This window comes from Pelodiscus sinensis, chromosome 1 (genome assembly GCF_049634645.1).
Source record: "Pelodiscus sinensis isolate JC-2024 chromosome 1, ASM4963464v1, whole genome shotgun sequence".
Classification (NCBI taxonomy): domain Eukaryota; kingdom Metazoa; phylum Chordata; order Testudines; family Trionychidae; genus Pelodiscus; species Pelodiscus sinensis.
The window spans coordinates 194,815,676-194,827,989 of NC_134711.1; the positions used below are offsets into that span (position 1 = coordinate 194,815,676).

Genomic DNA, 12,314 nt, shown 5'->3' on the forward strand with positions numbered 1-12,314 from the left:
TAGGGCTGGAGACCACTTACTGGGCAGGATCCATGGTAAGAATGTAGTTTAAGTATATAAAACATTGTTCAAACTCTAGAATCTCTCCCCTTGAATCGGCCAAAACCAAATCGGAGTTTGCTCAAAAGGCTCCTTTGAAAGCTACTTTAGTTGGAGAGACTAGAAAATATTAATGAACTAAAGAATTATCAAGAGTCTCCTGGGCACTGTGTTTATTGCCACACTGTAAGCAGGTGTGGCCTGCTGCAAGAACGTCAAAGTAGTTGAGAATAGCTCAAGTACTTCAGTTATATGAAGAATAGTAGCTGAGGAAGATTAAGATTCTCCCCTCCAACTTTATCTGCACCTGAGTTAATTGATTAGAATAAGCCAAGCCATCAGGCTTCCTTTAAGACTGAGAAAATATTTTTTCCCACTTGAAGACAATTACACAGGATGAACTCCTAAGAATTTGAGACCATTGAGTATGCAGTGTTACATAAGCAAAGCCTGTTAGTCAAACAAGCCTTAGTAGCAAATACTGCTTTGCAAGACAGGTCATGGAACTGGTTTTAAGGAAGAGGAATAGATGTGGTTAGCAATCACTAACTGGGTCCAAAATATTGACAGCTGCTTTACTGGAGTCATATGTTAAGAATTCACTGGTGTAGAATGTAAAATCCCAGGAGGTGAAGATTTTTGATATCCTTCATATAGGGACTGAGACCCAGCAAGACATAGGCATACTGAATTTGTTTCAGAAAGGTTTAGACCTTGTGTCACCACACAAAGATACGCCAATTATAGTCAGTTCAAATCTTTGTTAAAAGAACACAGCTTTGTTTAGAGACATGCAGCCACTCAAAGACAAAACATCTATACCACTGCAATCTGTCATTGTACAGAAAGAAGCATTCAGAATGCAAGTCTTCAGTTTGAATGAATTGTAAATCTTCAATTTATGAAGGCAAGCTGAATAGATTACAAGTTTAGGGAATGGAACTGTGCAGCTATGAACCAGCAACTGCTAGGAAGCAGTATTTTAAGTGAAGCACACAAACATGGCAAGCAAGATACAGGATTTTACAAAGTATCATTTATACCTATGTGCTGTCCAAGCTAGATTACATACATACAGGCTTTGAGTTGCACTATCAGTTTTCAACTACAGAGAACTTTCAAACCTTGGTGAAAATAGCACTGAAACATTTTGTTTAGAAATAAAAGGCTGGTGTAAGTTGATTTAATTTGCAAGTGTCCGTTATAAAGCCACAGTCTCAACAGTTTATGGCAAACTTTCATTCCCCCGCTCCCCACTATTATATTGCATTGCTTCAGTAACCACTAGAAATGTAAAATCCCATTTAATTAACCAGTTAACTGATTAAATGGGGGTGAACCAAGGGGCTTTGGTGTTGGCAGCCCTGCCCTACCTCACCTCCTGCCATCACTGCCCACTCCCCCACCCGTACAAGGCTGCTGACTCCCAGCCTTGCCTACTGGACACCAGTTCTAGAGAAAGCCATAAAAATGTGACAGTCTGTTAGAGCTGATAGAGGCTCAAAAATGATTAAGTTTTTAAAAGACTATTCATATCTTCATACACCTATGGTGATTAAGTGCAGAATGGCAATGGCTTAGCTGATTTGGCCAAGACTGCCACCATCTTAAGGCTAAGTCGAGGACAATGTTCCCTGTAAGCTGTGCGCTTAGGTAGCCACCCAACAGATTCAAATGTCACCCAGCTGAGGGCACACAGCAGGCAGCATGTGTTTTTACTAGTGGTGTACATCTATACATGCTTTGGTGCACATAGTACATGGATGGACAAAAAGTTAGAGGGAACGCTGTAAAAGGCTACAATTTTTTAGCCTGGTATCTCTACTGTACTCCAAAAAAAAGTCCAGATATTTCTACTGTTTTAGAATTGATAACAAGGTTATCAGCTACAGCTAAATGAACAATGGTCAGCATCAAAATGCTTTTGTTCTGAAAGCTTGCTTGGATACCAGATACAGTATACATTCTTAACAAGCTCAACTATAAATGAAGTCAAGAGATAACATGTGACTGCCTTAAAGTGTTGCATAAAAACAAATTAAGCCAAGCAATATACTAACACCAGAACAGCTGTAATGTGCTCAGCAAGGATATGGTTGCCAATCTGACAAAGACAAAAATGCAAATTACAACATCTTGTTAATTCATTAAGACATTGTGGTATAGCCAGTTTCAGCTCATGCTATAAAAATAGCATAGTTATACATCATTGCACTGATGATACGGACTTACAGCTTCTTGGTGGTGGCCCTGAATTGGAATGGTAGTTTTTCATGTAGCTACAGATATTTCCTGTTGTAAAGAGAGCCATGAAAACTCCAGTGATATAACAGAGACAAAACCAAAAAGTTTTAAGAAAGCTTGACACAAAATGTATTATACACTGTCTCCAAGCAATCATAATTCCATCAACCTGATAACCAAAGGCACAACAGAGAAGCTAAGTGTACAAAGATGAAATTAAGTGCCTGAAACAGCTATAAGAGTCTGGGGAAATCCATAGATTTCCAGAGGACATTCCACAGGCCAAAGGCTTTTAGTGTCTCAGGCATGCCTCATAGAAAGTGGTTGTCCCATTCATGCATCAAATAAAAAGCACAGCATCTCATTTCATCAGGTAACATTAAACAGTGATTTAGCCAGTTAGTGAAATGTAAACCCAATTAGAGGGAAGAGTCTCCTACTGCTCTTTAGAAATATTATCTTGGGCCAGCAAGCATTGATTGAATCATTTCCACTCCAGAATTGTTCAATCAGTCAAGGATTTCTTAAATCAAAAGGGTTCTACTGCAAGTGAAGCAAAGAGTCTCTCCTAGTGATAGTTCAGAAGAGAATTTTAAGAATGTACCCAGATTAGAAGATAGAAAAGCAGCTCTTCTATAGCCCACCCCAACATGCCTTTGGATCCACAGCATTAAGCTTCTCCCTGCAGTACTTGCATTCTGAGGAGTCTCCTTCTGAAGAAATATGGTATAGAAACTCCATACAGCAAACTTCCGATAATCCCTCATCTTTAGGACCCAAGGGGTGCCGGATTATCAGATATGCCAGACCATCAGAAGGTGGGGCTATGAGGGGTCTAGGGTGGTGTGGGGGGGATGCCACCCCAGACCCCTCATAGCCCCCCCTTCCGATAGTCCAGCTCTGCCCCAGGCATCCCTGATTCAGCCACTGCTGGTCAGTTTCAGCAGCAGCTGAACCTGGATGCCTGCGGCAGAGCAGCTAGGGTGCTCCCGGGTTGGTCCCACAGCACCAAGGGGCGGCGCTACCGGACCAACTCAGCAGCACCCCAGCTGCTTTGCCCCAGTCAGCCGCCACTGAAACTGACCAGCAGCTGACTCCAGGAAGCCCAAGGCACAGCTGCTCTGCCTTGGGCTTCCGAGTCAGCCGCTGGTCAGTTTCAGCGGTGGCTGAATCGGGGACAGCTGTGGTGCTGTTGAGGGGCCAATGGAGTTTTACTGTATTTAACAATTGTGGAGGTAGACTACAGCATTTTTTTACCAGTTGCAATAAGATGAGGTATTGCCATCCCCATAACTTCAGGGCCAATGCAATGCATAAGTTTAGAAAGTTGTGGGCTGCAGTAAAGAGATACAGGTCATATCTAACATCCACTCTCTGCCAGTGAATTTAGAATGAGTTACTAGCAACGGGGGGGGGGGGGGGGAGGGCGGCGCGGGGGGCGGCACGAGAAGAGTACCAACCTTTGGGCTCCACCTTCCTGTTGCTGAGGTCAGTGAAGTTTGGAACTTCACTCTAAATGCAACCCATCTCTTATCAATCCATTATTTTTATGTAATATTTTCAATTTAAACATCCATTAACCATTCTCTTTCTCTGAAGCACTCTTAAGTTCCAAAGCCTCTTAGCTGAATATGCTATAGGCTTTGTCTATACTGCAAGTTTGTGGCAGAAAATATGCTGAGGGACTCATTAGCACAAGTCCCGACATCATTACCATATTTTCTGCAGTATCTTTCTGTGTAAGGGGTTTTTGCGCAAGATCTGCAGAGGCATCTTGGGAAGCGGCTACACAGCTTCTTTTTGCACAAAAACCCCTTATGCAAAAAGAAATGGCAGAAAATATGCTAGTGTTGCAGCAACTTATTTGAGTCCCTCACTAGCATATTTTCTGCCACAAAAAAAAGTCACAAGGTAGACCTAGTCAGAACATAAAGCAGCACCAAGTCAACCTGTTTATAGGCAATCCCCACCCTAGGAGAATGAAGAGGTATTTCCAGCTGTCAAAGTATAAGTGCTCTGCTCAACAGTTTTAACCTTTAATTTTTATAAATGCTTTCAAAGCAGAGCAAGTCTGTTCACGGTTTATGACCATGTTTCTCAACCAGTGGTACAAGTACTGTTGAGGCAACTGAGACAAATTAGGCGGACAACTGAAATTTGGAGAACTGAATTTGTTTTAAGTTTTACAGCATTTGGAAATTTTAGGGTGTGAAAAGTACAAAAATAATATTGCCCACCCAGCTACAATTAAGTTGTTTAAACAACTGTGTTACAGTTTTCAGATGCAATGGTAGAAAAAAAATGTAGGTACTGGGGGGGTACTTATTTTAAAAAGGGGTACTTTATTAAAAAGTTTGAGAAAGCACTTGTGTATGAAACTGCTTCAGGAGTACAAAGTTGTACAGTCAATTAGATTCCACTTCAATATCTCCAAACAACCAATTGGTGACAATAGCCCAGGAATATTAGTATTTAGACTAGATCCAAGAAGTGAACACACACAGGGATCTCCATTAGAGAGTACACTAGATTGCGAAAAGTTTAACAACCAGTTGCATATGTTCTATTTAAGAGGCTTGATATTTAACTACAGTCAAGATTTGACTAATTATAAGAATGTAGTTTTAAAACATTTTTAAAGAGTAACAATACACAGTGATTTTTGGGATTAGTTGTGGTTTCTCTGAATTTAGTGTAATTCCTGATTTAAGCTAATCAGTATTCTTTCCACTAGCTACTTGGCATTAAGTAACGACATAGCTGATTAACACTTCAGTAACACCAATTGTCAGACGCTGTAGTTTTGTTTGCCCAACTCTATATATTGGGCTGTCAGTTCTGATGAGAAATTGTGCCATTTTTGCTCCACCTATTCAGTGGATGCTGCCCAAATGCAACTGCAGTAGAGTGAATAGTATTTACAGAGCTGATTGGAAGAATTTCCTTCTGTGACTGAAAAAGAGGTTAAGTTCCCCAGCTATATATTCCATTGATATGGATGTAGTTTCTAACTTTGCATTCCAAAAACTGTCCATAGATCAGGCAGTTCCATTTTATCTGATGCAAGTATATAAACCAGTTTATTATATATTCTGTTTCCTTATTGCAGCAGAGAACCCAAAGCTTGATTTTTTTTGGACCCCAGGAAAAAGGACTAGGGCACAGACTACCCTGTTGCTATGCCCAAGATTTTAACAGGTATAACACTGAATCTTAACTGAAGCACATCAGAATTTTACTCTTCTTAATAGCCAGAAACAGTATGCTTACACCTGAAATTGATTAAATTCAATCAAGTGCCTTCTATTCACAGTAAAATGGATTCAGCTGGTTTACTTCCTCAGAAATGACAGGAGTGAAATTAACTAATTTACCCAGATTTCACACAGCTCTCAAAGAGATTATTCCCACACTAGCACCAGTGAGTGACTAGAACAGATACTGCTGAACCGAGATTGCCACAGGGACAGTCATTTATAGGACTAAAATAGTCTACTTTGCTTGAACACTGTCATTTGTTTATGAGATATGCAACTTCAAAGCTGATGTAGTCTCAGGCTCCCATTGCACAAGTAGCTTGGGAGACATCCTGAACAATATATTCAAGTGACAGTTCAATGAAGTTAAGCTAATGATGCAGCCAATGAAAGCCATAGTAAGTAGCACATTGTTATCTATACTGTGAAAAGTGATGTAAAGCATCAACAATCTGAAACGCATGTCTGACAAAATGAGAATTTAAGCATTACTAGATACTTGCAAGTGTCCTTTGCTGTATGTTAGCATTAACAAATACCACCACATTGACACACACATACCCTGTTTTGAAGGTTCTCTATTCCTTAAATGAGGAGGAATGTATCGACCTTCTAAAAAGAAAAAAGGTTTTGTTAAAGAAACACGTACAAAAATGTATTAGTAGCAGCACCACATTTATTTTCACCACAACCACAGAGCTTGTTCAATTACCTGCCTGTTAGTCTCCTCATGCAAATCCACTAGCCCATAATTGAGGCATAGAATCTACCTTAAAAGCAGCCTAAGTCAATGCAGGTACAATGACCTAGGCATTTGTACTGCAAGAGTGCATAGGACATTTTTCTGAAAGAACTTACTTGTGCAGCTATTCTACTAAACCCAAGTGTGATAGTGCTGTTTGACCTAACAGCTCTATGCTTTAGAGCTTCATAGCAAAGAGATGGCTGGTTCTCTAGTTTTCCTTGGTCATTTGAGTTGGGACTAGCTAGATTTGACCCAACCTGAGCATCAGCTTCTGAGACAAAAGGTAGGGCTCAGTTTTAATATGTTGACTCTTCAGGAAACAGTGACCACAAATACCATTTTAAGAGGACTTGCCCTAGCAATTGAAATGCTTCTTGTTGGCTTCCCCAATAGTGATGCACATCAATAGTTGGACTAATCAAGATATTCTTGATTAGAGTGTAAATATTATACAGGAATCATAATGGGAAATTCATACAATTTAAAGGGAATTCCAGCCTCTATTGACACCACCCATATCAGGGCTTCAGTCCTGTGCTAGAGTAAAGAGCCTCCCAGAAATGTATTTAATGCTGTATGCCACAAGATGTAATTTGCATCTTCAAAGTGGTACTGCCTTACCAAGCGAAAGTAGATTGTGATTCTGAGATGACAATGAGTTAAGACAAGAGTCAGCCCTAGTAACTAACTAAATCCTCATGCATCTTAGCTTCTAACTAAATGCCTGCTTCTGGTGGAGAGACCAGAACTAGTCAGTCTCAACCTTGAAGACCTGCTCGTATTGAAACAGGAAAGCAGTATTAATCTATTCCACTCAAGGAATCCGTGCACCCTCCCCTCCCCCCCCCCCCCCCAAAGACAGTCCTTTTATTTCAAACTGATTTAATGTAAAGGAGAAAACTTAAACATACTAAACAAGCAACAGCTATTTTTCTATGTTTTTAGACTTTAGCCAAAAGAGAAAGAACGTATACATTTTAAGATATATACTTACTGCTTGCTGTGCTTCCGCCACTCTGAGAGTCTGAGTTATTCAGGTCTAGACCAGCAAACTACCAAAAAAAAAATAGCATTTCTATAGTTGACAAATTGATGGCAACATATTAGTGACATTAAGAATTCGATCACTAATTAAATTTGGGCTGTTTGGAGAAATGGAAATGTTCATAAGAACAAGTAGACCATCTTCCAGAGTACAGGAAAAGCAATTGCAAGAGTGTTAAAACAGATCCCATGATATCTGATGCTATGCTACTTTTATAGTGTGACATTTTTAATGCTTCAGTGCCCGCAAATGAATGTGATCACATACAATGGCTTCTTGGTAATCAGAACCTAGCATCCAGCAATTGCAATTCAACAAATCAAAACTTGCAGTCATTTCCCTCATATGCTACTGAACTTACTACCAGGCCCCCATATTTTCTTTAGGATCACAGGAAAAATTCCAAAAGGGGGCTTTCCGTGAAGTTATTAGGATTTCAAACAGTTTTAAGAAACCAGAGTTGTGCAAGAAGTGGCAACAGAACAGTTTTAAGGCACACACACAAAAATCAAACTTTATTTATTGTAAGCACACAAGATGGCTTCCTTTTACTGAACCAAGCATCATGCTGTTTGGGAGGCACTGCTATAGTAAACACTTTCAAAATGACTATATGGCACTCAATCTAGACCTTAAGCATAGATATGGGTTGCTTTGGATTCTTAGATTTTTTTTAGATACAAAACCAGCAAGTTGAATTAAAAGACTGTGTACACAACTTTTGCTACCAAATCAGCCAATAACTAAATATGTTACTTCAACTGTTAACCTGCTTGCATTCATAGCTTCAATGTCACCTATTAACAGGGACTACTAAAAATTATCATAAGTCTACAGGCAAATCCAGTGTGCCTTTTGTTGCCACAACGAAAGATTAAACTCAAGTGAGGTTAGGTGGTCTACTAGCTGCACAAGTCAACTATCATTTATTTAAAAAGTCCCAGAGAATTAAGATGAGCAAGATTCAGAGAAAGGCTAAAACCAAGAAGTTTCTACAGTTCTCTGAAACTATGATTGCATAAGACAGGATGGCTTTTGACAGTGTGCTCTTTCCGCTTATGTGAAAAGTGAAAGAAACCTTCAATGTGGCTCTTTTTCATCACAACACTGACTTGTATGAGGGACGGGTGAGAGAAAGAAGGATTACTTCCTTTTACATAACATGTTTTAACTCCCTCTTTAAAATTTACTCATTTCTTCCATTACTCTGCAAAATACACAGCATGTGTTTAGAATGTGACAAGCATGACAACAATTCGGGGGGGGAGAGGGGACCATGGGGAGACGGGAATCAGAGATTCCACCGATTCCGAAAAAATTGCACCCTTATCACAGCCTGCCATTTTAGCCTAGTAATTCGTGAAGCGGTGAGAACGGCTTTATGAAGAGAGAGTCGCTGCGGCCTCTGCCCTGGCATTTCCTCTCGAAGTAGGTCAGACAGCCGGTCCCTGCTCCGAGGAAACACGTGACCTACTGCCAGATTAGCCGGGCGGCTGCTCCCTACAGCATCTGAAATCCCTGCTGCACCGCCGCGCTGAGATGGCTGCCGCACTGTTCAAGAGGCGGGGGAGGGATGGGGAGCGGGCTCCCAGTCACAGCGCCGCCCACCGAGGCCCAGACTCCCCTAACGGGAGGGCTCGCGGCGCGGCCAGCCCCAGCCTCTCCGCGCTCCCACGGAACAGGCGCTGCGTCCAAGCTCAGCGCAGATACAGGAGGCCGACGGGGCCGCTTGCGACCTCTGTCCCGTTAGAAGCGGCTGCCCGAGTCCCCGCCCCGCGGGAAGGGAGGGAGCAGAGGGGAGGCACGAAACCGAGTCCGCCCGGGAGACTCGCCGGTTGCGTGTAAATCGAGCCCCGGCCCAGCTACGTCACCGGTGCCCAGGCCAGCAGCAGCAGCGGCCGCGAGAACAAAGAGGTCTCCCCGCCCCCCCCTCCCCGCCCGCGCGCCAGTCCCCGGAGCGCGCGAGACAAAGGCCCGGCCCCGCCGCTTGCCTCCGTCACACGCACAATGGCCGCCATTGTCCCCCCCCCCCCCCCCCAGCCGTTCCCCGCCGCCGCCGCCAGGGGTCCGGCCGCAACAAAAGCCGGGCTGCGGCCCGCCCGTCAGACCGCCGCGACACGCGCATCCCTGCGGCCAGCACCCCCCCCCCCGACACAAGGCGGCGACGAATCGCCCCACGACCGAAACTGCGCAACAATTAAATGCGCAGAAGCCGGCGGGAGCTGGGGGGGGGGGGGGGGGGGGGGGGGAGACACGTAAACAAGAAAAAAATTATCGCGACGCCATCGCCGAGGATGGAGGCGGAGTTGGCCGCTCTCAGAACAATCGCGACTCGACGCAGCTCCCTGACCCCGGCGCTGATCGCGCGGCCCCGGCGCTCCCTCACCTGCTGGTCTAGACTGAGGGCATTTTCCACCGCCACATGACTCATAACGAGAGATCGTCTCGGGAGGTCGCGCTCCGCGTCTAGAGAATCAGATTCGCCGGGTTTCGAACTCGCCGCAGCTGCTGCTTGTCCGCCTCGAATCGCTTCACTTCTCTAACTGAAACCCCCCCGCCTCGGCCGGGCCTTTATATACCCTAGCCCCCTCCCTGCCAGCGCGCTGACTTCAGCACGCAAACTACGCCCACTTTCGGCTCGTTCCCTTCCCCCACCACTTGCTGCAAGGATCTCGCGAGAGAACCGGCAGCTTTGTACTAACGGGGGGGGGAGGGGAATGCAGAATTATCGCGAGATCTCCGCTGGCTCGTCCCCTCGGCTTTCGACGGAGGTGAAGTCGTGTGAGGTCTTCTACCATGGGCCTCTATGACCCCAAGGGGAGCTGTTCGGCTTCCCTGGAAGATACCGCGAGATCCCCTCCTGGGTGTTCTCTCCCCTCCCCCTTTCCAATTCCGGATTCTAGGGGAGAAAAAAAAAACTCCAGAAATCTCGCGAGAGTTTTTCGCGCTCCCCCTCCCTTCGACTCGGAGCTCGCGAGAGCGCTCATACAGCCCTGCTCTCGTGCGGGGACAGATCGTTCTCTCCAGAAAGAGCCGGAATCTAGGTCACGTGGGCGGCCCTGCACGGGCCCGCCGCCATCTTGCGAGCTTCGCCGGCGGCGCTGCGCAAGCTCTAATGGAGGCCCCGGCTTGAGCCCTGCGAGCCGCGGCGGGCGCGGCAGAGAAACTGCGCGAGCAGCTGGGGCGCGGCGTCACCGTCCGGCCCGAGTGTGACCTAGGGAGGGAGCCCAGGCAACGGGGCGGGGGAGGGGCGTCCCCGCGGGCTGGTGCTTTGTGGTAGCGCCCGCCGGCCCCAGTGTCTCCCCGGGGGATGCGGGCAGCCTGGCCTAGTGGCCCCCGTCACCACAACCCGCCCCACCCCCTTAGCACCCCACAGTGGCTGCGCCTCCGCGCTCCCTGCCCCAGGCAGCCTGTGCCTGCTGCGCCGCTCTGGCCTTGAAGACCCTGCTGTGCCCATCAGCTCCATGGGCAGAGGTGTCAGCCGTGGAGTTCGGTTGCGGTGACGGCAGCTCCGGCTCACCCGCTGCGCCTGCCTCGGGGCCATTCCCCACTTGCCCATCGAACGCCACAAAGTCACCACCTGCTCCTCACGAGTCAGCAGGCTGCTAATGTCGGCGACAGGCCCGTAGCCAGAGGTGGCTGGCAACAAGCTCTTCTTTACTATGCAAGAGCATGATTGTTTATTTCTGAACAACCTTGTTTCCTCCACCTGCTGTATCGTGAATTTAGGCTTGGGTTCTGTATTAGTAATACCAATGAGTAGTCCCATCAAATCTAGGGTTCTGATCTATAAGTGTGTAATCAGGGAAGGAATTGCCTTTTAACTACATATTTGTATGGGACTTCGCTGGGCCTTGATCACAGCCTCTAGTCCTTAGATCCACAAAGTTTAGTTTGGTATCACCAAGCTCCTCCACAACAGTGCTCAAAAGCTGCTTTTTCCTTGGCACATAGATTTTTGCTCTAGAGAAAAGCTTGGGGGGGGGGGGAGGAGGGTTGAGAAGCTTTAGAGAGAAGATTCAGAGCTTGGTGGCCAGAGAGTAGTGGTCGCTGGCTGGGTGCCCAATTTTGAAGGCAACAGCAGCACAGAAGTAAGTGTTAGATGAGCTTGTCATCCTAATTTCTGCACTGCTGCTGGTAGCGATGCTGCCTTCAGAGGTGGAGACCCCATGCTGGCAGCCACCACTCTGGTCAGTCCTTAGAGCTAGGTTGCAAAAGAGCAGCAACTGGGAAAGGGGGCATCATTTTATAAATGGAAACACAAAGAAGGGGGGTTATCAAATAAGTTTGAGAACTACAGTCAGAGATGACATAGGTATTTTAATTTTTGCTATTGGGCATGTGTGCAACACCTGTCTTCGGTATAAGTCCCAGCAAGTGCCTCAAGCCAGATAAAGATAGGTATTACTCTGTCTACCTAGCCTGGCGAGCCTAATCTGGTAAGGGAGTTCTGAGCACATGTACTGAATCAGATCCTATAACACCTGAGGATTTGGTGTCTCCCTTTTGTGTAATTAGTGGTTATAACTCTCACCTGAGATCAGAGACCTAAAGTCAAAGCCTCTCTCTGCCTCATGGGCCATAAGGACTTGAGCCGGGGTCTCCAGCCTCTTAAGTTTCATAAGCATCACCGTGGAATAGCACTGGCAGGAGAGAGTGAAAATGATACATATGTGCACACCCTTTCAGAATAGCTCATAGTTCTGTGGTTAGGACACTCCCAAGACATAAGATTGGAAATCCCTTTTATTCCACTAAGCAGAGGTGGAAAATGAACCTTCCACATTCCAACAGAATACTCTAACTTAACCTATACAACATAGAAACACCCTTAGCTACCTGTGGGAAAAGTAGGGGAGCACACACAGCCACATCATCCACTTGGCAAGGGCTCTTCCTTTACAAAGACAGGCAAGGAGAGCAGTACCATCTAATCATAAAGACCATTGTTTTTGTACTCTTCTATAACACTTGTGCATCAAAA

The 12,314-nt window shown here is 45.5% G+C and overlaps 1 protein-coding gene across 6 annotated transcripts in view; it reads right to left on the bottom strand.

Annotated features, from left to right (window-relative positions):
- Nucleotides 1-10,447, bottom strand: part of DDX3X (DEAD-box helicase 3 X-linked) — a 32,639-nt gene extending 22,192 nt beyond the window's left edge. For 3 of the 6 annotated variants that reach the window (XM_006133965.4, XM_006133963.4, XM_006133961.3), the window contains exons 1-3: nt 9,717-10,446; nt 7,280-7,337; nt 6,102-6,152 (exon numbers count right to left, since the gene is read on the bottom strand). In XM_006133965.4, coding sequence (XP_006134027.1) covers nt 6,102-6,152; nt 7,280-7,337; nt 9,717-9,761 — 154 coding nt within the window. In that variant the 5' untranslated portion in view covers nt 9,762-10,446. Of the gene's footprint in view, nt 1-2,271; nt 2,332-6,101; nt 6,153-7,279; nt 7,338-9,716 lie in introns of all 6 variants that reach the window. The other 3 variants (XM_075912993.1, XM_075912986.1, XM_006133959.3) reach the window with 2 other exon arrangements.
- Nucleotides 10,448-12,314: the final 1,867 nt, after the last annotated feature.